Source organism: Pteronotus mesoamericanus, unplaced genomic scaffold (assembly GCF_021234165.1).
Source record: "Pteronotus mesoamericanus isolate MK-2021 breed Mesoamerican mustached bat unplaced genomic scaffold, CSHL_Meso_final contig_347, whole genome shotgun sequence".
Lineage (NCBI taxonomy): Eukaryota > Metazoa > Chordata > Mammalia > Chiroptera > Mormoopidae > Pteronotus > Pteronotus mesoamericanus.
In genome coordinates, this window is record NW_026555137.1 from 14,760,598 (window position 1) to 14,786,548 (window position 25,951).

Genomic DNA, 25,951 nt, shown 5'->3' on the forward strand with positions numbered 1-25,951 from the left:
AAAAATAAAATGGAGGTGAAGGTAATCCAGACCTATTGAAAAAAAAAATTCAGTTTCAATATGAATATAATGAGAATTTGAGAAAAGAAACAGAAGTTGCAAAAAATGGTGGAGCTAGATGTAGTAGAAACAGAAAAGAAGTGTTAAACTAGTCCAAAATAAGGGTGGTTTTAAAAACGAATACAAAATCAGAAATGAGAAAAGTTATAACAAAAAAAAAAGCCTTAAAAATCAGGGGATACTGTAGCCTAGTATAGTTTTCTGATGAGTTAGAATCTTACCCTAATGGGCTTCTTAGTGTACTTTTTCAAATGTTCGAAGAGTAAGTAATATATTTATCATGAATGATGATATGCTAATTTTTGCATTTTGAGGTAAATATGGCCTTAATACTAGAAGTCAAACATTTTGAAAAGGGTCTAATTCTGAACAGATGCAAAATGGAAAATATAGTCAAATAATACACAACAAATAAAATGTAGGCATACCTCATTTTATTGCACTTTGCTTTATGGCACTTTGTAGATGTTCCTTTTTTTTTTTTTTTTTTTTTTACAAATTGAAAGTGACCCTCCACCAGCAAAAAGATAAGGATTTGCATTTTTTAGCAATTAAGTAATTTTTTTTAGACATAATGCTGTGCACACTTAATAGACTGTAGTATAATGTAAACATGCTTTGATATGCACTGGAAAAACCAAAAAATTCATGTGACTTGACTTTATTGCAATATTCACTTTATTGTATAACTGAATCCACAATATCTCTGAAGTGTGCCTGTAACTATTTCTATGACTCAGGATTATAATGCCAGTGTTCAACAGAGCAAAATAGTAAAAAATTCAAATTACAGATAACTTTAAAAATCTGAATAACATCATTCATCTTTGACTTAATTATCTCTGGTAAGGATTGTATTGGTTTCTCAGAGTGTGATAAATAATTTCTTAAAACCAAGAACTGAAATCATTCCTATTAGGCAAATATAAAGAAAACATTTCTCAACCAGAAAATAAACAGTCTTGACACTATTTACATATCGTTGAAGGAGCTTGTAATAAAATCTTAATGAGCAGTCACTGAATGGGAAAGATGAGGAAAGAAAGTGGCGCATTTTCTAAAACATGACTTTGTATCTAGTGAAATCTATAATATATAAACATACTGACAATAAAAGACTAACTCAGGGAGTTGCGGAATATACAGTCTTTAAAAAATTAATCTCATTTCTAGATTTCAGCAGTGACAAGCTAAAATATAAAGTGTTATAAAACTATATTGGGATAGATTAAGAAAGATGCTCATATAGAAGCAGGCTGAAGGAACTACACCCTAATGTAATGGAAAAGAAGGAAATAGGGAGTCTGAAAACCAAACTTAGAGCCATCACTATACTACTCGCCAGTTGTATAATCTTGGGAAAAATCACTCTAAGCTTCAATTTCATAATCTATAAAATAGAAATAATTCTTTGCAGAATTATTCTGAGGATTAAATTAATGTACATGAAATGTCCAAAGGAATGGGAGTGGGTGCCATTAGTGTGTAGAGTTACTACAGCGCCACTTAACATTCCAACTGGAAGCTTTAGAGAACTTGACAGAATTGTGATCAGTTATTTAGGAAAATAAGCAAGGAAAGATAGGTCTTTTTAACTTGAGAAAAAAGGGAGTCTTTTACTTCAAATCCTTAAAATGTGCTATTAAGCAGACTTTCTGAATGTACTGTGTACCAAGTAGAAAGTTGAACTAAGACTAGTAAGCCAATTGGAAAGAAATCCACAATAACTACCAGGGGAAAGATTAGCTGACTATCAGTATGAAAAAAGAAATGAGATCCAAATTATATAATAATTCATTCCAGATGATGAATTAAAATGTTAAGTATCAAGCTAAAAATAAAGACACTACAATTCTCATTCCAATAATGGCACAAAGGAAATGTTATGGCAATGAAAAAGATTAAATAGATGAGATTGACTAAAAAAAATTAAAAATGTACTAAATAGAAGGCAAAGAAGAGACCAGATTAGAAAAAGGTACTTGCATTATATATAGATTAAATGCTTAATATTTTTTTTTAAAGGGAGATGCTAATCCATAAAGTTTTCTACTTTTTATTAGGCAAGTTTATTAAAAGGATTGGCACAAATGAGAAAATACAAATAAAAGTAAATCCTTAGAATGATACTCAGATTTCCTAATATTAAAAATGCAAGTTGAAACAACTTTGACCTAGTTCATGCTAGTAGCAAAAATTTTTCCACTACATGTTTCCTTGTTCCAGCAGCATTGTATATTAGTAGTTTTTTTTTAAAGAACTATTTAGAAAACTATAATAAGAGCTCTAAAACCAATCTATCTTTTGATAGATCTAACCTACTTTGAGAAGCATATATCCAGGAAGATAAAAGAAAAAAACTACTTGTTTAAAGATATTTCTAGTAATTCCATCCATTTGAGATTTTAAAAAATCCTAATAATTGAGAAATGTATAAGTAAAATTCATGTATTGCTATTGCTATCAAAAACATGTAGCCATTAAATAATCATATATGTAAAATTGTATGGAAAAATGTTTCAACGAGACTCAAAGTGTTAGAACATAAATTATATTTACTGTTTATGTACATAAACAAGAAAGAGTCAGAAGAGAATGTAATTAATTGGAATTTAACATCGGGTTCTTTTTTTTTCTGTAAAATACTGATGTGTACCATGAAAAATAAAAGATTAATGGTATAATGGTTTACTGAATTGGTGAGAAATTGATTCCTTGGAAACTTCTAAAATTCTCCTTTAGATTAAAAAGTATATGTATTGTTAAATGTTAAATTTAAAAGATAATTTCCAAAAATGTTGGTAACAAGTTTTACAACTCTTGATGGGAAGCATTCTTGGTCAGAATGGATTTTGTATCTTTTGTATATGTTCTCAGTTACCCAGCATTAAGAAATGAGAAGCCATATTGTGATGATACTTTTTTTTTTAATGGAAACCTCAGAGCCAGAGGTAGAAATAATAGAAATAGTATTAATGTATCCCAGGGCATCAGCATGAAGACATTACCTACTGGTTGAAGTGTGTTTCCAAATCCAAGAATACACTTCATTTGGGAACCTTGGAGGTCCAGGAAATAAAGGTTGGGTTTGGATTTCTAGAGGGAATCCTGGGAATCCTGGAAGAAATTCCTAGAGGGAATCCCAGAAGGCCAAGCCTCGGTCTGGGGAGCGTTTTCAGGGAGACCCCAAGCTGAGAACAGCTCTCAGGGGACCGAGGATGCTGGGCTGGGCTTTCTTCTTAGCCTGAGAGATCCATATCAAGGTGATTTAACTCTGCAAACATCAGTTGAACATCAGCTGTGAGTGATCAATTGGCATTTCTCTAAGAATTACAAATAGAAAAATGAGTAAGACAGGTTTTCTGTACCTGAGAACCATTCTCTTAGAGGACATGCATACCTTTTACCTTAATGAGAACTAAGATGTTTTCTATCCATCATACTGCCCATTATAACTACCTCCTTTCCCAAAAGAAAAGAAAAATAAAGAAGAACCTCATCTTTGATGATATTCCTTTAAAGGGGCTCTGAAACCTTTTATTAGGCTGCTGGAAGTGAGCTTCATAAGTTAAATGGTAACCCTGGCTGGTGTGGCTCAGTGGATTGAGTGCCGGCCTATGAACTGAAAGGTCGCCGGTTTAATTCCTGGTCAGGGCATATACCTGAGTTGCAGGCCAGGTCTCCAGTTTAGGGTGTGCGAGAAGCAACTGATCAGTGTAACTCATATCCATGTTCTCTCCTTCTCTTTCTCCTTCCCTCTCTAAAAGTAAATATCTTTTACATTAAATGGTAGATTATTAATACTTTCTGATATCTACTTCAGCTAACATTCAGTTAATTAAAAAGTTCCTGACATTAACCAGAATTTTCGGTCTTGCCTGGGGAAGAAGTGAAGAGAATGTATACAAGATAGGGCCTCAGAAGCCCAAGCACTGAGAGCTCAGGGAGCAGGAAGTGTAAAGAAACCAAAAGGAGAGGCGCCCATAAGAAAATTTCAAGACCAAGACATCTGATTTAGGATTACTTTCATTTACCTTCTTGGCAGGACGAATGGAAGTCATGCTCTTCTTGCTTCAAAGTAGTGGCTTCTTTTTGGAGATTTAAAATTTTTTAATGTTAGTATTTTTACCTTTATTATAACAAAGCACTGTTTCCAGTATCCCTCTTATCCTTTTAACCAACAACCAAATGTGTTCACAGTTCAGCAGCAGGGGACATGATACCTCCCGCTTTCTGTAAGGCTTGAACAAAGAAGCTGAGCGATTCGGTTGAAAGAATTTGATTCCAGCATGAATATTATGACCACTGTTCTCCCGCATTTGTAGGAACACTGCCTTTTCTCCTGACAACTACATGTTTTTACGTGCACCTCAGGACAGCTCTTTGAGGTAAGAAAAGGCAGGCATTTATACCCATTTTACAGATAAGACGTGCAGGAATTACGTGACTTGCCTGGACTTTCGGTAAGCATTCAGATCCATTCATTAGAATTGAAATGTAACTTCTGCTTTGCCTTCATTACATAAAAGATTGCATATCACATAAATCACTATTTTAAAAGTCGTGGCTTCTAGAATTTTAAGAGTACACTTATTTTTCAACAAAAAATCCTATAAAGTAAGATTTGGGTAATTAGAGTGAGCGGACATGTTGGAAGAGGGAGAAGACCATTGTTCACAGAGTGATGTAATGTCTTCAGAGAGGTATCAGATTAACTCCAGGAACAAGGAACTGCTGTGTAGCAGAAATTACACTTCCTGCTGTGAGGTTATATATATATATATACATATATATATACACACACACACATATATATACATATACACCTCAGTTTTTAACCTCAGCAGGAGATATATATATATATGTGTATATATATACACACACATATATATATATATGACGTCAGTTTTTAAAATAATCCTGTGAGATAGGTATTAATGTTTCTGTGTCGACGAGAAGTAGGCTCAGTAAATTCCTGAAGTTTCACAGAGTTCCTAAGCAGCGGAACTCCCCTTCCATTGGTACTGACATTGCTGAACAATTAACCACTACAGTAATCGGGCAGAGATCATTTCTGTGATGGAGGGATAAACTTTAATGGATGCACAGAGAAGTTATTTTAAATCTGGGGAAATCTAGGAAGGCTTCATGAGAGAAAAGACCTGGGCCCCGTGAGTTGAGAAGGGTTTCTTCAGGCTGGTGTGAAAAACACACACACACTCTGTGTTGGGAGAACAGCAGAAACGGAAGCGGGGGCATCGGGGGCGTGGCAGGGTGTGGGACACGTGGCAGGGCACGTGGGACGGGCTGCACACACTCAGCGGTCTCGAAGATCATGGGGCTGCTTTCAGCGGAGGAGGGGGCTGTTGAAAGTTTTCCTAGATAAGGCTGAAGAGGCGTTAGCCTGGTGGCAGCGTGGCATGGGGCCAGAAAGAAGGTGCAGAAACTAGATGCAGGTGACTGGAAGGAGGAAAGCCATGACGAGACCTGAGTAGGGCGGGGTGATGGGAATGAACCACGAAGAGACAAATTCGGAGACAGACCCATAGGAGCTGGACTATGACTATGTTGCAGATAAGGTAGAAAGAGAAAGGAATTGAAGGTGACTAGAATTTCAGCTTTGGTACTTGAATGAGCGTCATACATGTAACCAAGATTGGGGATGTGTTTGGAAGAAAAGCGAGTGGGTTTGGTTTTGGTCACACCAGGTAATCAGGAGATGGTTCTGGAAGGTATCTGAGGGCTAAGGAGTTCTGCGTCCTAGCAGAGCAGCCCTTAATGTTGTTAAACAAAGAAGATGGGTCGCAGTTGGAGCTATAACCGTAGTGTCTATGGGAGGGTCCATCCAACGGGGGAGGAAGGTAGGGAGGAGACCAGAGGGAAGGCTATTGAAATAGTCTGGCAAGCGATGGCGAGGGTCTGACGGGGTGATAGCAGTTAGGCAGTTAGGACAGAGAAGGGCAGATCTGAGAGCTACTGCGATTAAGTGAGCGTGACTCAGTGACTGGATGTGAGTGCTGTTAGAAAGGAAGAGAAATCAGAAGACGATTCAGTGAGAGGTGTGGACCTACTGGGAATGAGGACACGGCGCCCTGGCTGGTTTGACGCAACTCCTGCCCCTGGATTAGTCATGGGCTAGGAAAATTTCTTCTCTAGGCTTCCTAGGTGCACACGTTTTTCCCCTTGCAAGCTTGTTACGCCTCAAGGATGTGAGTCAGAGGCTGCTGGTTTGTACCTTAATTACCAGGGACTGTCTGAGACTTATGCCAAAAAGAGAGCAAGCAAGCGAATGAAGGGAGGAGAGACAGAGTCCCGAGGTTATTTCAGGCTTACGTGGCCCATATTCTATTTCCATTAGATCCAATGCCTGAAGCCACCGCCACATGGAACTTCCAGTTACACAAGATAATCTTTTTTAGTTTTTCCTTATAAGGAAACAAAAAAAGCTGGCATTGAAATAGGGGATGGGGTAGGAGAGAGGTTTTAGAAGTTAAGGGGAATTTCAAAAAGAACCTGGTCTAAAGTGTTGCTATTGCAAAGAGGTTGGGTGAACTAAGGTTTTAGTAATTGAGTGATTTATCGATTGAAGCAAATGGCAATGTCTTTAAAATACAGATTACTGGGCACCGCTCCTATGTTCTGGCTCAGTGAGTAAATAGGGCAGTTGTAAGTGGTTGATGGGTGGTGGCTGGTTGTCCTGCTTTGTGACAGTACTTTGAAAGTACGAGGGAGCAAAAACAATCTTCAGTGTCTGGTGGTGGGGATGTAATTGATCTTCCGGTGGGTATTTTAACAAGTTGTATTGAACGCATTAAAAATCTGTACACCTGCTCACCTAACAATCATATTGCCAAGGATTCCTAAGGAGGTAATCACAAATGTGCATAAATTTATGGCCAATGGATTATAATGCCCATGGCTAGCACTCTAAGTGCTTCATGCATGTTGAGTGCCTAACTCTTAACCTTCATCACAACTCTGTGAGGTTGTTCGGTGCCACTGTTACCCCACTTTATACTTAAAGAAATTAAACCACCAGGAAGTTAACTTGTTCAAGGTCACATAAAAAAAGGGGGGCTTCGAACCTGAGTCCAGTGTCCTCGATGGTTACGTTGTCCTGTCTCTCCTCACATCACTATTAGAATAGTGAAGAATTGATGTAATCTAAGAAAACACTTGTTCCTGAAATCAACACCCACCAAGCAAGTCATTCAGGGCCCAGACCCTGGAAACATTTTCCCTACCCCCACAAAAAAGGATAGTTAGAATGAATCCCATTGTACCTCACATTCCTGCTCAAGCCAGTTGTTGCCAATAGGACAAGCCTCTCCAGTCGGCCCTGGCTAGACTCCCACCTCCTCATGGCTCAGGGTATTGCTTGACCCGGTCCAACCCTCGGTTCCCACTGTGCGTGCTCAGAGCCTCCCCTCACGAACAGTAAACTCCCCTGCATCTGCAACATCCTCTCTGAGCGTCTCCTCACCCTCCTTTCTCATAGCCCTGGCTGCCCCCAAGGACCCTGACTTCCCACCTCCAAGCAGTAGCTGTGTCTTTTCCTAACACCCTCTTACGACTTCGTTAAAATAATATTTGTTAAATGGAGTGCAGGGTGCCCGATGGTGAATCTCAGTTCAGCACCAGATTACACGGGAAGCTGAAATAGAGTTTATGACTGCGGGTCCTGCGGGAAGTCTGTGGTGTACTTTGAGGGTCTCACAGGGAGGCCAAGGCAGAAGGCACAGAGAGAGGCGCAGGACCTGGGCACACGCCTTTATTGGGGTCTCTGGGTGAACTTTTTGGGGTTCCTGGGCTGAGGCCAGACTGGTCACTTCAAACCAGGAAGAGCAGGGCTTCGATAAGTTCCACAGGGGCCTAATCTAAGGGCCACATAAGGGGAAGGTCCGGGGAGGCAGGGGAGACTGTTGAACCCGACGGCTGTTGGGGAAGTCACATCAGGAACTTAGATCTGCTTGTGACTCATCTGTCTGCTGCCCAGGGCATGTTCTCGCACGAGACGGCTAGTGTCAAAAGTCTGTGCAGGCTTCCTGGCCAAACAAAATGGTGGCTGAGGCTGCAATACCCTGGAGTCGCTGAGCTAACCGTTCATCCCCCACGGGTGCCAGGGCCACATGTGTGAACAGGGGGCCATTTGTCTCACTGCTGCTTCCCAGGCACATCCCTCATGCTGCTGTAAGACTCTGCTCCATCAACACCGGCCCGGTGTGAGGTGGCAAAATGAAACTCCCGCTGTTACAGGGCTCACAGTCTAGTTCTGCTGGCTAGCAGTGCTCTGGGGCACCTAAGAAAACCTGGGACTGCTGGGCGCGGTAAACGCTGGGTAAGTTTTCAAATGGATTTTCTCACTCTCCTTCAGTCCCACCCTTTTAGATAAAGCCCTCGCATTTTCCAAGTCCTCGGTGATCTCTCCTCTCTCTGAGCTCCTACGGCACTGAGGTTTTTCATTGTCTTGCATGGCACTTTGGATACGAATTTTCTATTTTGCTTAGGCTTTTTACGTCACTTCCCCCCATTGCCATCAGGGACATTATGACTGTGCTTCCCCCAACACTAAGCTCAGGGCCCCGCATGCTAGAGCCACGAGAACACTCACAGAAGGTTTAGACACTCCTGGAGCAGACGCTGTGCTTTTAAGCTGTGGTTTGTCCTGGAAGAGTTTCATCTTATTTACCGAGAATAAGCCTAAGCTTCTTGCGCGGCCAGGCTTCACTCTGCTTGCCATGATGTGAGAAAATTCCCTAGAAAGCAGCATTAGTTTTCACTCTGTATCTCTTTTCCTGGTGAAAGTGCCACTGTCTCCTCATCAAGGTCCTCCCTTGCTAATGGGTTCTGGAAATTGGCATCTGCCTACTCCAGGGAAAGCCTCACACATCCAGGGTATTTAGTTAGATATATAACAGCTCCTTTTCAAATTGCGTCACCTTCGGTCCTTTTCTGATAGCCTGCCTCTGGTTCTATAAAACATGGGTCGATGGCTTTGGGGGCTAGAAGAAGCAGCGGACATGCAAAAGGCAAGGGAATAGGTAGAGAGGAGTAAAAGCTAGAGGTGAGTAAAATATTATGAAAATTAGAGCAGTCGATATAAATGAGACAAGGTCCCCTTTGCAGAGCTGAAGCTTTGTGAGCGACATAGTATTTGGTGTCCCCTGAAATCCTGCTTTGTGAAGTGTTAAGTCAAACGGATGCTCCGGTTCAGTTTATTTTACGTGGGGCAGTTTATGAGCACCTAACATGCAGCCTCTGAGCAGCAGAAGGGGAAAAATACAAGAGAGTTTGAAAAATTTGCATCCCTGAAAATTTTCTGGAATGTTGGTATGGAAAGATCTCTCAAGAACAAAGGACACAAATGTAAAAGACTCAATAGCACCGATTTGTAGGGTGTGTACTATTTGCTTGCCTGGGACGATCCTCAGTTATATCTGAAAATATATGTAGAAACTGGTCTCTCTGCTGAGGCATGTCTCTCTCCTCTATTTCTTAAATATGTAGGCTTCTTAGATAGAACAAAAGATACCTAAAAATAATGATAATAAAGGAACAAAAGGCAGGTGCACAAAATAATATAAGATGAAGAAGAAAACTAAACTGCTGAAACCCTGCGATATATGTGAAGATCTCATTGAACAGACTCGCCCCATGGAGTACTGAGGTCTGGCAATATTTTCCCAGTCCTGAGCTACAAGCTGGACAGAGACTTGGGTGTCGCTGCCCTGCTGTGAAGGATGGAGGTCACAGTGGGAGACTCTGAAGCCTAAGCAGAGATGGGCAACCTCCTGACCACGCAGATCCTCAGGCTATGTCCCCGGTCTACTAAAGCGGAAGCATCAGGTCAGGGCTTGCAACAGGCAGCATAAACATGAAACTGTCCCCTTCCCGACTCTTTTCCCCATGTCGCTTCATTAGCTCCCTTTCTCATCAGCGTAATTGTATTTCTCCGGTCGGCTTCTCAGTAGCCAGGTTTGTCCCTCCCCACGATCTTTCTTCCATAATGCAGCCCAAGGGAATTTTTCATAAGGAAATCTGCAAGAGCAAAAACGAGAAAGTAAAACAAAATTCTAGAATTCTACAGACACATAAGACCACAAAAGCATTTCAATGGCTCCTCGGAGCCCTTGAGATCCATTTCAAAATCCTTGCCTGCCATTTAAGGGTCTTCTGGGAGAGCCCCTAGTTCTTGACTTCTCCCTTATTATAAGTCCCTGCTTCTACTGTATTGAATTATTTGCAGGAATCCAAATGGTACCAGTTCTGTCAGGTCTCCATGTGTTTATACAAGCTGTTCCCTCTTCCTGGGAAAGAGTTAACTACCCCCGCCCCACGCTCCACCCTTCTGTATTCATCTGCTTAAAATGTGCTTAATATTCAAGACTCACTTGGGTGGTACCTACTTCCCAGAGAAAGTCTTTCCCGGTATTGGATATTCTTCCTTCTGCTGTTGGTCTTGGGGTGTCTCTCTGTAACCGCTTCTCTGGAATGCGAGCTCCTTGAAGGCCTTGGCATTGTCATAGTCACTTTTTAATCTAACACATAGGAATGAACTGATCTGGGGTATGTCCAAACCTGTTCTAAGCACCTGCTCTGCACCTATTCTGTTTGGTATAAACGTGCTTACCCAGAGTCTAGAGATTTGACTCTCCCATGGGGACATGTCCTGGCCAGTGTGGGGAAATGACCTTGATCGGGAGCATTTGTGTATGTTTCTCAATGTCTATCTTTGAGCTCATTAATTTTCTTTTCCGTACAGTCTTCTCTATTTCCAGTGCTTTCCACTGAATTCTTCATCTCATTTACTGATTTCTTTAGCTCCAGAATTTCTGTTTGGTCCTTTTTATAGTTTAAATCTCTTTGGTAAAATACTCCTTCTGTTTATTCATTTTAGACCTGAGCTCACTGGGCTGCTTTTCAGAGTTTTCTTACATCTTGTTGACTGTCCTCATGGCTGTCCTTTTGCTTTCTCATTTAGATCACAGTCTTCCATGATTTTGAGTTTGGTTTCTGGAAGTTTCTTTCTGTATGACTGTGTTATTTTGGTTGTTCATAGTGCTTGATGGGTTGTTCCTCCGCTGGTGCCTCTGAAGTAGTGAACACTTTTCTCATTTAGGTACCATGTTGATTTTAATAATTTATCAGTTCGACCAGATGTTTTTCTTCTGCTTTCCAATAGATAGTGGTATAATTCAGTTTTTGTTTTCTTTAAAATTAAAAACATTTTTTCAATTGTAGTTTACATTCAGTAATATCCTGTATTAGTTTCCGATGTACAGCAAAGTGGTTAGAAAATCAGGTACTTTACAGAGTGGTCCCCCTGATGTTTTAGGCACCCACCTGGCCCCATGCACAGTCATCGCGATATGATGGGCCACATTCCCATGCTGTGATCTCCGCCTCCACATTCTGTAGCTACCGATCGGTGCTGCTTTATCCCTTCGCCTTGTTCACAAGCCTCCCAATGCCCCTCCCCTTTGTCAACTGTCAGCCTGTTCTCTGTGCCTCCAGGGTCACTGTGGGGAGTGTCACTATGGTTATGGGTATCACTGCCTGGGTGACGGGGGTGGTGGATGCCCCTGCTGGATCTGAGTCTCCTGATTCTAGAGGGACCACCACCATGGTGGGGGGATGAGGTGGGTAAGAGCCAGCCCAACGTCTGCGATGCTACCTGACTACCCAGGGCCAGGGGTGCTGTCGGAGACCATAGGCGTGTCTGTGCTGCCGGGCTCTGGTGAGGGCGCTGCTCCTGCCCCTCTTTCCCTCCACCAGGCGTGTGGGAGCCTCATCCCAGCTCCTTCATGGGTACTGCATTGTCTGGGGCCGTGGGCACAGCCAGGTGGCCATGTCTACGGGCACCGTCCCTGTCCTCCCATTGTCCCACCTCCCCAGGCGTTCTAAGATGCCCTCCACCAGATGTGCCGATGTGTGGACCTCTCAGGCATCCGTGTGTTGAGCAGGGGAACCTTTGTTGGGTTATAGATGCCTGACTAGCTGTCGATTTATGGGAAGATACAAAGGGTACAAAGGCGTCTCTCAGTCCGCATGATGCTCCATTGTTTTTTATAATTGTTATCTCTTGTACGCACTGCTCTGTAAGTTCCATGAGACACTTATTTCACTCACTTCTTTACATCTGTTTTCTAGTAAAATGACTGACACATGCAGATAAGCAATAAATATTTAATAAATAACTAAATGAATGAATATATGAATGAAAGTTAAAATTATATCAACTTGTTGCTCTAACCATATCACTACTTTCTGAAGTATTTCCTCTGTCATATTTCAAAACCCAGTCTTCTTCCAGCCATTTATGTATTTACTGGACATTCACTCATTTATTCAGTGAGCATTTACTGATAGCCACAGATATCAGACACTGGGCATAATACCATGCCCTCCTTCCCCCCGAAAAACCAAAAGCCTGTCATGATCTAAATGAATATTACCAATGTTCCATCAATTGCTTTCTGAGTCTAGGATCTCTCCATTTCACACGTCCATAATTGTAAAGTCATAAAAATTTTATTATGTGAAGGGATTTTCAATTTTATGTAAACAAAAATAGAGCTAAAGTCTAAAGAGATTTCATGACTTGCCAGTCACAGAGCCATTGAGTGGGGAGCTGGGGCTCACTCCCAGGCGTCTTGAAAACCTACCCTCCACACCCCTACCCTACTTCTCATGAGACCAGTCCTCTTTTCATCTTCCATTAGAACCAGTTTTACAACCTTTTTTGACCTATTCATCTAACAGATATTTTTGCTAATGTAGGAAACTCGCAATTTCATTTTCTCCTTCATATCTGCTCATACACCGTGTAGTTTTTCTCTCTATTAATGTAATCACTCTGCTTATCACACAGGTTAGAAATCTCCAAGTTATTTTCTTAATTAATTAATTTCGTATTGTTTATTCTATCACAGGTGTCCCATCTGTTTCCCTTTTGCTCCCCTTTACGCAGCCCAGCCCTCTCACGCAGTCAGCCTTCCCTCTGTTGTCCATGTCTCTGGTGCTGTTCACACATGTCCTTTGACTAATCCCCCCTTCTCCTCCCACCGTTCCTCCTCTCCCCCCTCCCCTCCTACAGCTATCTGTCTCTTCCATGTGTCCATGTCTCTGGTGCTGTTTTCCTCATTAGGTTATTTTGTTCATTAGATTCCAGTGATATGTGAGGTCGTACGGTATTTTTCTTTCTCCGATGGGCTCATTTTATGTAGCATAATGTTCTCCAGGTCCAGCCATGCTGTCGCAAAAGGTAGGACTTCATTCTTTCTTTCTGCCGCATAGTATTCAGCTGTGTTCGTGTACCACAGTTTTTCGATCCACTCATCTACTGATGAGCCCTCGGCTGTTTCCAAGAATTAGCTGTTATAAATAGCACTGCTGTGAGCATAGGAGTGTGTAAGTTCTTTTGAATTGGTGTTTCAGGATTCTTAGGGCATAGTCCCAGCAGTGGAACTGCTGTGTCATAAGGCCGTTACATTTTAAATTTTTTGAGGAAGTTCCATTCTGTTTTCCAGAGGAGCCTCGCCAGTCTGCATTCCCACCAACTGATTGCAGTTGACATACAATGTCATATTAGTTTCAGCTTTACAACATCGTGATTAGACATTTATATACCTTACACAAAGTGGTCACCCTGATAAGTCTAGTATCCATACATAGTCACCATACAAAGTTATTACAATATCACAGACTATATTCCCTATGCTGTATTTCTACGTTATTCTTTACGCCTCTCTTTTCTTCCACGCTTCACATTTAATAAGCTGATGAGTTCTGCCGATGTTGTTAAATGTCTCTAAAATTCATACGTCATTGTTTTCAAACTTTTTAAGGTGCCCTTCTTCAGACCCCATGGTATCTTGCCCGGGCTGTCGCAGCAGCCTGCCAGCTGGTCCCCACGCCCTGGCCGGTGTTTGGAGCTCTACGGTACTGCCGGAATAAGTCCTCTCAGAGGGGAACGGAGGCCAATGGTTAAGGAGAACCTAACCATTGTCCCTTTCATGCTTAAAAAACACGACGGACTAACATACTTACTATCTACTATTTTATACAGGAAAAAGGTTGTTTTTTTTTTTAAAGAAAAACAACAAAACAAACAAAAAACCTTAACAGGAAATTGGAAGTCTTTCTCCGTATGGCCTCATCTGCTCTTTCTAACTTTCTCTCCCCTCCTCGTCCTCCGAGACCCTTCCGTGGCCTCGATGCTCTGGTACAAGGCTCTTCAGTGCGTCTCCTGCCTTGTCCACAAAGGCCCCGTCCTCTGTGGGTCCCACAATCCACCGCGTCAGAATTGCAGCCCCCACACCTGGCGCGGCGTCCCAGCTGCTCGCGCATCTGTCTTGCCCCCAGACAGCTCGCGTGCTGAGCCTCTGCCGTCCCCGAACCTCCTGTGTCAGCGTGCCGACTGAATAAGTGACTGGGGGAGAGGCAGAGAAATAGGCAAATAACACTGTAAAAGTGTGTTTATTGCAAATAGAGGGATAAATGAGGACCGTGGCAGCACTGAAGACTTCACTCCCTCGCCAGCAGTCCTAGCCGCGGACCTGTTCCTAGACCGCCATCCGCTGGCAGGTGGCTGAGGTGGCCTCCTGCGTGATTGAGACCATGACTTTGGTCCCTTCACACTTGTGGTACCCACTCTGACTTTATTTCTAACAGCTGAGTCAGACACAGCTGACGGGAGGAAACACCATGTGAGACTCGCTTTAGTGATTCACGTTGACTCGCTCCAGAGCTTTTCTTTGCGGGAAATTGAATGCAATAGGGTCATCGGGTCAGCTGCTTGTAGGGCTTTTATTTTTGTCCTGCTGCAAACCACATGCCGTTTTCTAGTCCACGTTTTCCTTTATGGGTAAATATATTTCCTATCGAATTTCCTGAGGATAGTGAGACGGTATTCCTCTTAGTGCAGCATTTGGGGTCCGTTGTGGGCTCCAGACACGCTCAGGTGTCTCTGGCGGAGTGTGGGAAGGTAGCCCTCCGGGCCGGCTGCCTTCCCCGGTGCCATGCTCCATTGTCGCCCTTTCTCTCCCTGCAGGGATTGTTTCTGTGACCACCCTAACAGTGCTGGCCTACGAACGTTATATTCGCGTGGTCCAGGCCAGAGTGATCAATTTTTCCTGGGCCTGGAGAGCCATTACCTACATCTGGCTGTACTCGCTGGCGTGGTCAGGAGCCCCTCTCCTGGGCTGGAACAGGTACATCCTGGATGTACATGGACTAGGCTGCGCTGTCGACTGGAAATCCAAGGACGCCAACGATTCCTCCTTTGTGCTTTTCTTATTTCTTGGCTGTCTGGTGGTGCCCGTGGGCGTCATAGCCCATTGCTATGGCCATATTCTGTATTCCATTCGAATGGTGAGTTGAAGACTTTGAATGCCCTTCCCCCAACTGTGTCCAGGGTAGGAAATTTTGTGTGAAATTGAAGAGAACGAAACTCGTCCTAAGTGATCAGTAGCTGCCCACAGCTAAGCAGCTCTTCCCATTTGATAGAATTTTGCAGTATGAATCACTCTGGGAAAGGTCAATGAGGAATAATATTTATTCTTTCTATGCCACCAGTCCAAACTGGAAAGGGGTTTTGGACAGAAAAAATCAACTATAACTTCCTCCCCAAACCCCTTTGTTTTCTAGCACACTCAGCATTTAAGAACTCTAATGAAGGGAATTCCACACTCCTCATAATTTTATTCACAGAAGGATCACATAAATCCATGAAAGATTAGCACAGGTATTTTGCTGGGAGATCACCTTTGAGTCATAAAGGACAAGAACTGACCCCAGGCAGATTTCCTGTTGGGTGTAGCAGGAATGACGTCTGAAGTTACCATGTGGGGCGCACTCCATATTCCAGCTGGTACAAAGGGTAAGAACTTCTTTTTTACAGTTCTGTAGTATTCCACTGTGTAACTGTACCACATCTTTTTAATCCACTCATCTCATATCTTTATTGCTGTCTGTCTGGCCCACCTTCTCAAGTCTCTGTCAAGGGCTTCTTTTCCATGGGCCTCCCCTGCATTCTATACTCTCTCATTTCATGCTAGATACTAGCCTTGGACAAATCTAATGTGTTACTAGGACTTCTCTTCCTAGCAATAGCTTGATGACTATGAAATCTCTATATCTGATCCAGGTTGTTCTTCTGACCTCTATTAGATCTGCACAGTCAATTGCCTATTGAATATCTCCACTTGGACGGTCCACAGACTAGTGAAATTCAACCATGTGAAGATGAATTGGTCATCTTTCCCCCTCAAATCTGTTACATCCATTCCCTTTCTCAGTGAACCATCGTCATTCCTAGCTACCCAGAAATTAAAGAGTAGTCTTTGACTACTGTTCATCCTTGTTTTCCCACACATCCAACCAGTTATTAATTTTTATCTATTCAACCTCAAATATTTTTTCATGTATCATTTCCCCCCTTTCCCATAGCCACAGACTCAGTTCTAATAGACCTTCGTTTTCCTCCCTTCGTTCTTGCTTTCCTCTAGTCCGTTTCCTTCACACTACCGCCAGAGTAACTGTTCTCAAATACAAATATTCTCACATCCCTGCCTACCTTAAAATCCTGTAGTAGTTCCATTGCCTTCATGATGAAACACAAAGTCCCTGAGTATGACCACCAAGTCCAGCAAGGCCATCTCCTGGCTGCCTGTTCTGATAATTTCTTGACATGCTCTCCCTCTGGCCACCTCTGGTTTTAGCCAATTGCAATCTTAATTGTTTCTAGAACCTGACATGTGTTCTTTTTACCACTTTGCCTTAACATTCATTCTTTCTCTGGAACATTCTTCTGTCTCTTCTCCTTACTTGGCTAACTCCTAATCACCTCTGAAGGCTAAGATGTGGGTATTCTGCCTCTAACCTACCTCTGAACTGACTACCCATCCTGTGTATTCCCATAATCCTCCCTGCTCACCTCCCCCCAGCACATATCACTTAGGGAAGCAGCCTGTGTGTTTGTCACCCTCGCCAAGCAGTGAGTTAATTCCTCAAGAGCAGAGACCCAGTCTTATCGTTCATCTGTTGCAGGAACAGTGCACACATGTAACAGGTGATCGGTGACTATTCTGGGGGTAAGAAACAGACAGATGGCATAGGAAGGGGAAGTGGTGTGACCGTGAAGAGAGCCGTCTTTGTTTCTGTGGTCGGCGGGTCCACAGGCTGAGCTGAGTCTGAGTGCTGGAAGTTCTGCGCCCCTCAGCCGGGCTCAGGGTATTTGTAAGGCTGGGAAATCCAGTTTGAGCGTAGCATCCGAAGTTTGGAGACAGTTCCTAATCCTAGACTGAGAAGAGTCATCTGGTTAATAGGCAATAAACCTTTGGAAAATTTCTTTTTTGGACTCATGGTCTGTGAATGTTCAGGAAAATAATATGTGAGAAAAAGTAAGAAGTATATGTGTTTATGTTATGATTGTTTATGTGATTTTTTTTTTTAAGATTTCACAAACTAGAATGAGAAGAAAAAAATCCCAAGTGGAATTATTTGTATCTGTGTCTTGTTCCTCTACTCTAAAAAATAATCAAACATTTTAATTATCCATGTTATCTTCTGTTTTGGTTTTTTTTTTGTCCACATGAATACATGATTCTAATAAGAATCTAGTTTCTTAAATACAACTTCAGATAATATTAATAGGTTACATATATTAGTTCAAATATATATTTTAAGTACAATAAGCACATGAGTTGACTTATTTGGTAATTTTCCTTAATTTTTACAGTAATGCTAAAATTAAAAAAAAAGGTTGTTGAAATGCCATCAACTTCCCAGTTTAAAATTACATATTAAATATCAACAGTATGCCAAGCACCTTTTTAAAAATCAACATTTAAAGCATTTGTATTTTTTGTAGCATAACAAGCTTAGAATAGTCAGAAATAACCATTTTATTTAAAAACATACTTTCGGTGTACAGGAATATTTTTCCCCTCACCTTAATAACACATAATAAGAACAAGAGGAACATCTAAAGAACATTTTTTCAGAGAAACTTTGTCAAAGAACTTTAAAAATGTAAGAACCAAAAAAAATCTAGTGGGAATACACTAGAAGTAGATATGCTGATTTTTAGTGAAAACAACCACGGAATTTTTGCCAGGTGCTCATGTCTGTAGCCAAGGCCCTGATGAAACCAATTACAAATTCCTCATCAAATCCTACTTTACAGTCATTAGCTGTGAATCAGAAGTCACAGTAGTTTCTGGCAAGAGTTCATGTGTGAATTCAGTTCTCACCACAGCCAGCTGTGGGCTTAACCATGCAGAACTCTAGATATCACGCTGAGGATTATGCTCTTGCTAAGAGTTTCCAGCATCATGGAGAAACTGTTACCAATTTACCGTGACTCTTTCAGGCTGTCTTTTAGCGACTTGACGATCTATGCATCAATAAAATTAATCATTTTATACTTCTTGAAGTAAATTAGACAACATCAAACACCATTAAGGGATCTAAGAGACGACACAGTTTAGTGTATTATGTTAAAGACGGGAAGACTGAGCCCTGGAGAGGTTAGGACTGGGCCCGGATGCAGGTCCCCGGTCAGAGCTCGGCCCCCAAGGTCCTGCTCAGTTCTCTTTCCTTTAAGGCAGGGCCAAGAGTGGTGCCTGAATATATATTCTAGAAACAACAAAAATGATTCTTTAACTTTCAACCCTTTCCTTTCTTTCTGCAGCTTCACTGTGTTGAAGATCTTCAGACAATTCAAGTGATCAAGATTTTAAGATATGAAAAGAAAGTGGCCAAAATGTGCTTTATTATGATAGTCACCTTCCTGATTTTTTGGATGCCTTATATTGTGATCTGTTTCTTGGTGGTGAATGGGTATGGACACCTGGTCACTCCAACAATGTCTGTTGTTTCCTACCTCTCTGCTAAATCAAGCACTGTGTATAACCCGCTTATTTATATCTTCATGATCAGAAAAGTAAGCTTTGTAATTCACTGATTACTTTCACCCTGGGCTGGGGTGGGGTGGTTGGCTGTTGACAAATAGGATACCTTTATAGAAATAATTCAGAGAAGCTTCCATGATAAAAACCCAAGTTGAAAATTTTACAGGAAAGTAAAGGCTTCGCGAAGAAAAAGAGGATATTGCCAAAGAAAATGATAACAGTTCTACCACTCTGGAGGTTCATGCTTGTTAGGTAAAATTCGATTAAAATTAGTGTTTAGCAGAAACTGTTTTATGTCTAGTGACAATAACAGCCGCAACAGACATTAATAATAAAACAGGCATACCTGGGAGATATTGCAGGATTGGTTTCAGACCATGGCGAGTGTGAGTATATACATGTAAAATTCTTACTATATTATGCAGGTTACACCTATTATCATCACAAAACTCCATGAAATAGGCACTGATATTACTTCTTATTTTATTTATGAATTATTACATACATTCAGAGAAGCTTCATAACTTGCCTGATCCAGGAAGCACGCAGGGCTGGATGTTGACCTTGTTTGTGTAACTCTTCACTTTGGGTAATAGGCGTCGTTAACAATCGGTTGGGTTATTATTATGCCGCAGCCAATGTGTAGCTAAGATTAATCTGGCTCAACAAACTCCCTCTAGACCTGTTGCGTCTGCTCGTGCCACAGGGAGCTTTAGTGCGCGCGCACCACTGCGGTGCTGGCTCGATGGTTGCCCGTCAGGCTGTGAGAGGCCTCGTTGGGACTGACGTGAAGCGGAGCCTCTCAGTTACGAAGTGGAAAGATCAGGGAATTTAAAAGTTATGTGTAATGGTTAATGACACTATTGGAATTTTTAAGTAACAGGTCATATTAATAACAGGCAAAATAACTACTGTGACTTCTAATGCTTCAAGAGCTGGGAAGAAGGGAGCACTTTTATATTAGCTTTATAATGCTCACTCCTAATGCCCTTCTTACGCCTCCTTGAATGTTGTTGGTTTACCCTCCCCATGGGCTTGCTTGCATAGGGCTCAGTTTCTTATCACTGATGGTCCCTCTCTCCCTTGCATGTTGCCTTCTGCTCCCACTGCGCATGTCTAGGTGCTCAGCATGTGGCAGGTGTGTAAGCCCAGAAGTTAGCCAGGTGTGTTAAAGATGCTGGAGGCCAGTGATCTTTAACTTGGGAGTGTGTTAGAACCCCAGGCTTTCTTGAATTGGCCACAGGAGAACTATCAGGACCCTGAAAGTATTTATAAAACTCTGAAAATTTACATGTGAGAATTTTTCTAGTGAGATGGAGTAGAACCTTAATTTTCTGAAGGAGTATAAGACCTTATTTTAAGGACCTCCACCTCAACAGGCAAATTTTAACTACATTTTAGCTACATCAACTAATTTTTTTTTTTTTTTTTAGCTTTTTCTCTGGGCCACTGGGCTATCAATCAGTGCTTTTAAAACTTTAATATGCAGACACCACAGCTAGAGCTCTTGTAGAGAGTGCATATTCTGATTTAGTATGTTTGGGTGTCTAAGATCCTGCGTGTCTAACAAGCTCCCACAGGGTCCTGATGTTTCTGGTGTCTGGGGGTACACTTTGAACAGGAAGTATAAAGGATGCAATAAACAAACAGAACCAAACAAATAAATAAATGAAACAATGGTCCTTATCCTCAAGGAGCTACCATTTATATTGGAAGATACTTTCTTTGGCATACAAAATCTACTTAGTACTCATAATAATGTGTTTAGCAGTTATCCTGACATACCAAACAATAGATTGGGAAATCAAAAAAGTCTCATACAAGTAAATATTTTGAAAGTAAGTATAAATTAAATGTTAACTTATATATAAATGGACCTCAAAGAAAATCAATATCAATGTAGCCATTATATTTTTTATTTCCTGATCTGGGAAAGCCTATGTATTCCTCTAAACGAAGGGGATGCAAATGAAATTAAGTACATTTTTATTTACATGTTTTACTAGTCATGATAGACTATTATAACAAAACCCCCAACATGTCAGTAGATTCACAAGAAAAAGGTTATTGCTCATTCAGATCACGGTCCACAGTCGAGTGTCCTTGATGGAGAGGATGGGATCTGTTCCGTTCAGTCACTGAGGAACGTGGTTTGTGACCAACTTCACACCTTGACCACCAAAGGCCTGGGGAAGAGCAAGGAGGAGCCGCTGAAAGGGGCTGAGAAATAGTGTTGAACCCAGGACGGAGAAGAAACGTGGGTGCTTGTGGACACCAGCCTTCTCTGCTGTAGGGTTTTTGCTCTAAATGATTCATAATCTTGATGGGAAAAAAAATTCTTCCCCTAATTAAAGGAACATTAGTGGGCCCGCCCCACCGTCTCTTTCCTCTGCCAAGAAGGGCCTTGCCTATCTTTGCTGCCCACAATATCCCCAGAGTGTAGCATAGTGACTACCACCTAGAGAACACAGTGCTCACTGAAGATTTGTGGGATGAATTTTCATTCAAAATCCTTTAAAGAAACAAACGTAGCTTCCCTCTTAGGTGCTTCATGCAACTTGAATTTCTGGAGATGATAAGGTATGGAAACATTCCTACTCAGTCTAGCTAATAAGAATCATAATAAACAAAAGACAACTCAGGTAAACCTGAGTGTGGCCACCTAATGCCACACCTCTATCAGAAAATAAATGGGAGAGAGCAGCCCACATTGAATTTAACTAATGTTCTTGAATGCTAATCCAGATTAATAGCTGCACTTTTCTTACTGTTCAACTTTATTTTCTCTCTGCCCAGTTTCGAAGGTCCCTTTTGCAACTGCTGTGTGTCCAACTACTGAGGTGCCAGAGGCCTGCAACAGACCTACCAGCAGCTGGGAGTGAGCTGCAAATCAGACCCATTGTGATGTCCCAGAAAGACGGTGACAGGCCAAAGAAGAAAGTGACTTTCAATTCTTCTTCCATCATTTTTATCATCACCAGCGATGAATCACTATCAGTCGATGACAGTGACAAGACTAATGTCTCCAAAGCTGATGTAATCCAAGTACGGCCTTTGTAAGAATAAACAGTAGCAAGACAGGATGGGGACTGCAACTGAACACCACCTTGAGATTCCCATTATAAGGACTGTTTTGGAATCCACGTTCCATGTAACATCAACTGAACTTTTGTGGCCCAAAAAGGACATTCAAGTTGCTCGTGTACTTTCTAGCCTCTGGGAGCAATTGAGCAAGATCAGCTCTTTCAGTTCAATGGGTGCTTTATCCAGTGAAAAACCTTTTGGGGGCACAAGACAGGCACCTGGCACCATCAGCTTCTAACATGTTGGAGACTTTCATTTCAAATATAGTTTTTAAGTGACTGTATTTTCCGAGGCATACCATACGTTATTCCCAAAAAATGTGGAGCTGTAAAAATAATTTTGTCTCATCCACAGGTATGACAGAGCTAGAAAAATGGGAACTTTCTGTAGTGTTGGGTTCTATTCAGTGTCATGTCCCATGTTTGACCATTTAAATTTATCAGACAGTTCTAGGATGAAAAAATTGAACCCCTAACTTTATCTAAAACAAAAGACTTGCTATATGTTCGTATGATAAAGAGGAGCTTCAGACAAATGTGCTGCTCCGTGAGCTCTAGGAGATGCTATGCAAAAGCAACATAGCCAGGAGAATAGGATGGTGAACTTCAAGGTCATCGTGGCATGTAGGCAGTCATGCATGAGCCCAGGGTGTACATGGGAAGGATAGTGTTGATGGAAAACAGCTATCTCCTTCAGGGATATCCAACCTTTTGGTATCTCTGGGCCACACTGGTAGAAGAAGGCTTGTCTTGGGCCACACATTAAATTCACAAACACTAACAGAAACTGATGAGGGGAAAAAAGGTTTGAAGTCAATTTACGATTTTGTGTTGGGCCACATTCATAGCCACCCTGGGCTGCCCGTGGCCTGCGGGCCACGGGTTGGACACTCCTGAATCTGTATGTCTTCAGATATGAACATGGCAAGATTATCTCTCCTCTTAATCATTTTCCAAAATTTTGTCAAGAGTTCTGGATTTAAAAAGGACTTGCAAAAAACCAAACAAATTACTTTCAAAGGGGGATGAAAGTGTAGAACTGTACTAATAAAATATATTATTTAATCTTTATTACTCTTCAATAAAGCTATGGGATAATTAACAGTGTAGAGGCCATTTTTCCATGAGTCATGGTTTAGACTAAACATACATTATTAGAACTGAAGGATTTCTTTGACACTATGGAAGAGAAACAGTGATAAATGGTTATATTTATTTTATTGCCTAATATTTATTTCTTGGATGACTGCCCTACTAGTGTTGCGTTTTCATAATCAGTTGTGTTTGAAAGACTCCTAAGTGATTCAGTTGGCCTACTGAAGGAAGAAGAAAGAAAGAAAACATTTTTCACCGAAAAAAATCAGTTTATTTCTGGTTCTGCCACAGTAAGTGGTTCATAAATAAGTTAGTAATTTGCTTCTAAAAGCCTGAAATGGAATAAAATATGCTGTCCTATTTATACAAATACCATCTCCCTTTGTTTCCTTTCTATTCTCTTGCCTATGTAGATACTTAGTTTATAAAAGCAGCCTTTCCTGTGTTTCACTTAGCATGGCATTAATAGACTTTTCTAGTCTTCAGAAGGTATTACTGGCCTTTGAAGACTGGGAAATAATATCGACTCATTGTGAACTCTCTATAAAGCCCCCCCCAATTTTTCATTTACATTTCTAGTTTAATCAAGTGAATCTGAGCTCTGTGCTTAGATAAGTTCCATACAGGTGATCAGAAGTGCCATTAACAGGTTAGGCAAATTGGAATATTTAATCCCAGGTGTTGAGTCAAATCCTATCATGATCTCTGTTACATCCTTTAAAGAAAGTGTGTGATCAGTGTCTTCCTTAACACCTCTAGAGCCTCACTTTTTGAGAAGTGAAAGCAGTATTAGTCTTTGCACTTTTATATTTAGATGTAAGCATAGTGTTGTGGGAAGCTGCTTGTTGCATCTTGAAGTGGTGGCTTTTAAAAAATATATAGTTTCAGTGAATACACAGAGTTTAATTCTACACTGAATTTAATTCTAAGATCACAAAAATTTTCCATTAATTAAATTTGATGACAGGAAACATGGTTTTGATCCTTTCATTTGATTACAGAGAAATCAAGTACATTGACTACTGCAGGATCTCTGTCACCTGCTAGTGACATTAGAGATTTGTTCTAGAGCCCCCATGAGGTTTGCAGGGAGACATGTCCTGTATTCCGGAAGTTAGTGACCCAGTCCCATGGTCTTCTCAAGTAGTCCTGGGGTTGCGATGACATGAAGCTCACAAGCAGGTAGGTAGTACCAATGGCTATCAGTGTTCCAAAGAAAAACAATCCTTTGTTTATTACCTGTAGAGAGAGCAAGAACTCTCATGTTATTTGTGCAGAGATTAAAATCTTGAAACAAACTTGGTTCTTAAATGACCAAGGTGTACACAATTCCCTCTTTGTTCTTGAACCTGAAATAGCAATGTAATTTCATGACCACTAGGTAGTCTTTCAATGGCTGAAGCTTCCCCCTTCTCTCTTTCCAGAAACAACTGAACCCATGTGTCCTGTATAAGGAATTCTTAGCAGTCAACCTTTGCACAGTCATTTAAAAAATTGACAGTTTAGAAAAAGAGCTATCTTAGAAGGGCACTGTGATGAAGCCACAAACAATCCATTGCTCAGACCTTGCATTAAGTGTCCATAGGAAGAGTCATGGACGTGGTGGCTTCAATGACTCAGAAGATACACCCCCGCAAAGAGTTTAAACACAGCATCTTTACCACCTGCAGTATATCAACTGCATCAGTGAGGTTCATTCTGGCCTGGGTTAGGTACACTCCCATGTCATCCTGGCCTCTGTCAGTGCACTTATTGTCCTATATTCTAACTGCCTGTCACCGTCTCTTTCCCCTATTAGACTGTTAGCTTCTTGAGGACAGAGGCCCTCCTTTATTCGTCTTGGAATGAGTAAACTTGATTCCTTCCAATCCATTCTCCACACAGCAAAGTAATCTTTCTACATCTGCACCTGAGTTTATTAGCCTCCTTCAATCTCCCTGTTTCCCTCAGGTTAATATTCAAGATGCTTATGAAAGCCCTTCTGACAGGTATGAGGTGATAGCTCATTATGGCTTTGATTTGCAATTCCTTGATGATTAGTGATGTTGAGCACTTTTTCATGTACATGTTGGCCACCTGTATGTCTTCTTTGGAAAAATGTCTATTCAGATGTTCTGCCCATTTTTTAATAGTTAACAAATTTTTAATTACAGTTAATGTACATTATGTTAGTATCAGGTGTAGGACCCAGTGATTAGACATTTATGTAAACCACAATGTGATCATCCTATAAATGTAATACCCACCTGACACCACATGTAGTTATTACAATATTATTCACTATATTCCCTATGCTGTACTTTACACCCCCATGACTGTTCTGTAACTAACAATTGGTACTTCCCGATCCCTTTCCCTTTTTTACCCACCCCCTCTCAGCGGGTAACCTTCAATCTGTTCTCCGTATCTATGAGTCTATTTCTGTTCTGCTTTTTTTTTTTTAAGATTCCACATATAAATGAAATCATATTGCATCTGTCTTTCTCTTTCTCACTATTTCACTCAACAAAATATCCTCTAGGTCCATCCATGTTTTTGCAGATGGCAATATTTCATTTTTTTTTTTATGGTTGAGTCATAGTCCATTGTATACATGCACCACTTCTTCTTCCATTCATCTTACTGCTTTTAGGATTCTCTCTTTATCTTTAAACTTTGGCGTTTTACTTATGGTGTGTCTTGGGGTGGGCCTGTTTGGGTTCACCTTGTTTTGGATTCTCTGTATTTCTTGGACTTGTATATCTATTTCCTTCACCAGATTAGGGAAATTTTCTGTCACTATTTTTTCTAATAGGTTTT

General features: G+C 41.2%; 2 protein-coding genes across 2 annotated transcripts in view; one reads left to right on the top strand and one right to left on the bottom strand.

Moving 5' to 3' along the window:
• The window catches only part of OPN3 (opsin 3), a 33,012-nt gene extending 10,978 nt beyond the window's left edge, over positions 1-22,034 (top strand). Inside the window, exons 2-4 of the mRNA XM_054576708.1 lie at positions 15,113-15,432; positions 18,755-19,006; positions 21,771-22,034. Coding sequence (XP_054432683.1) covers positions 15,113-15,432; positions 18,755-19,006; positions 21,771-22,034 — 836 coding nt within the window. The remainder of the gene's footprint in view (positions 1-15,112; positions 15,433-18,754; positions 19,007-21,770) is intronic.
• Positions 22,035-23,411: 1,377 nt separating this feature from the next.
• KMO (kynurenine 3-monooxygenase) overlaps positions 23,412-25,951 on the bottom strand; it is a 38,086-nt gene continuing 35,546 nt past the window's right edge. Inside the window, 2 exon segments of the mRNA XM_054576709.1 lie at positions 23,412-24,251; positions 24,254-24,391. Coding sequence (XP_054432684.1) covers positions 24,189-24,251; positions 24,254-24,391 — 201 coding nt within the window. The 3' untranslated portion in view covers positions 23,412-24,188.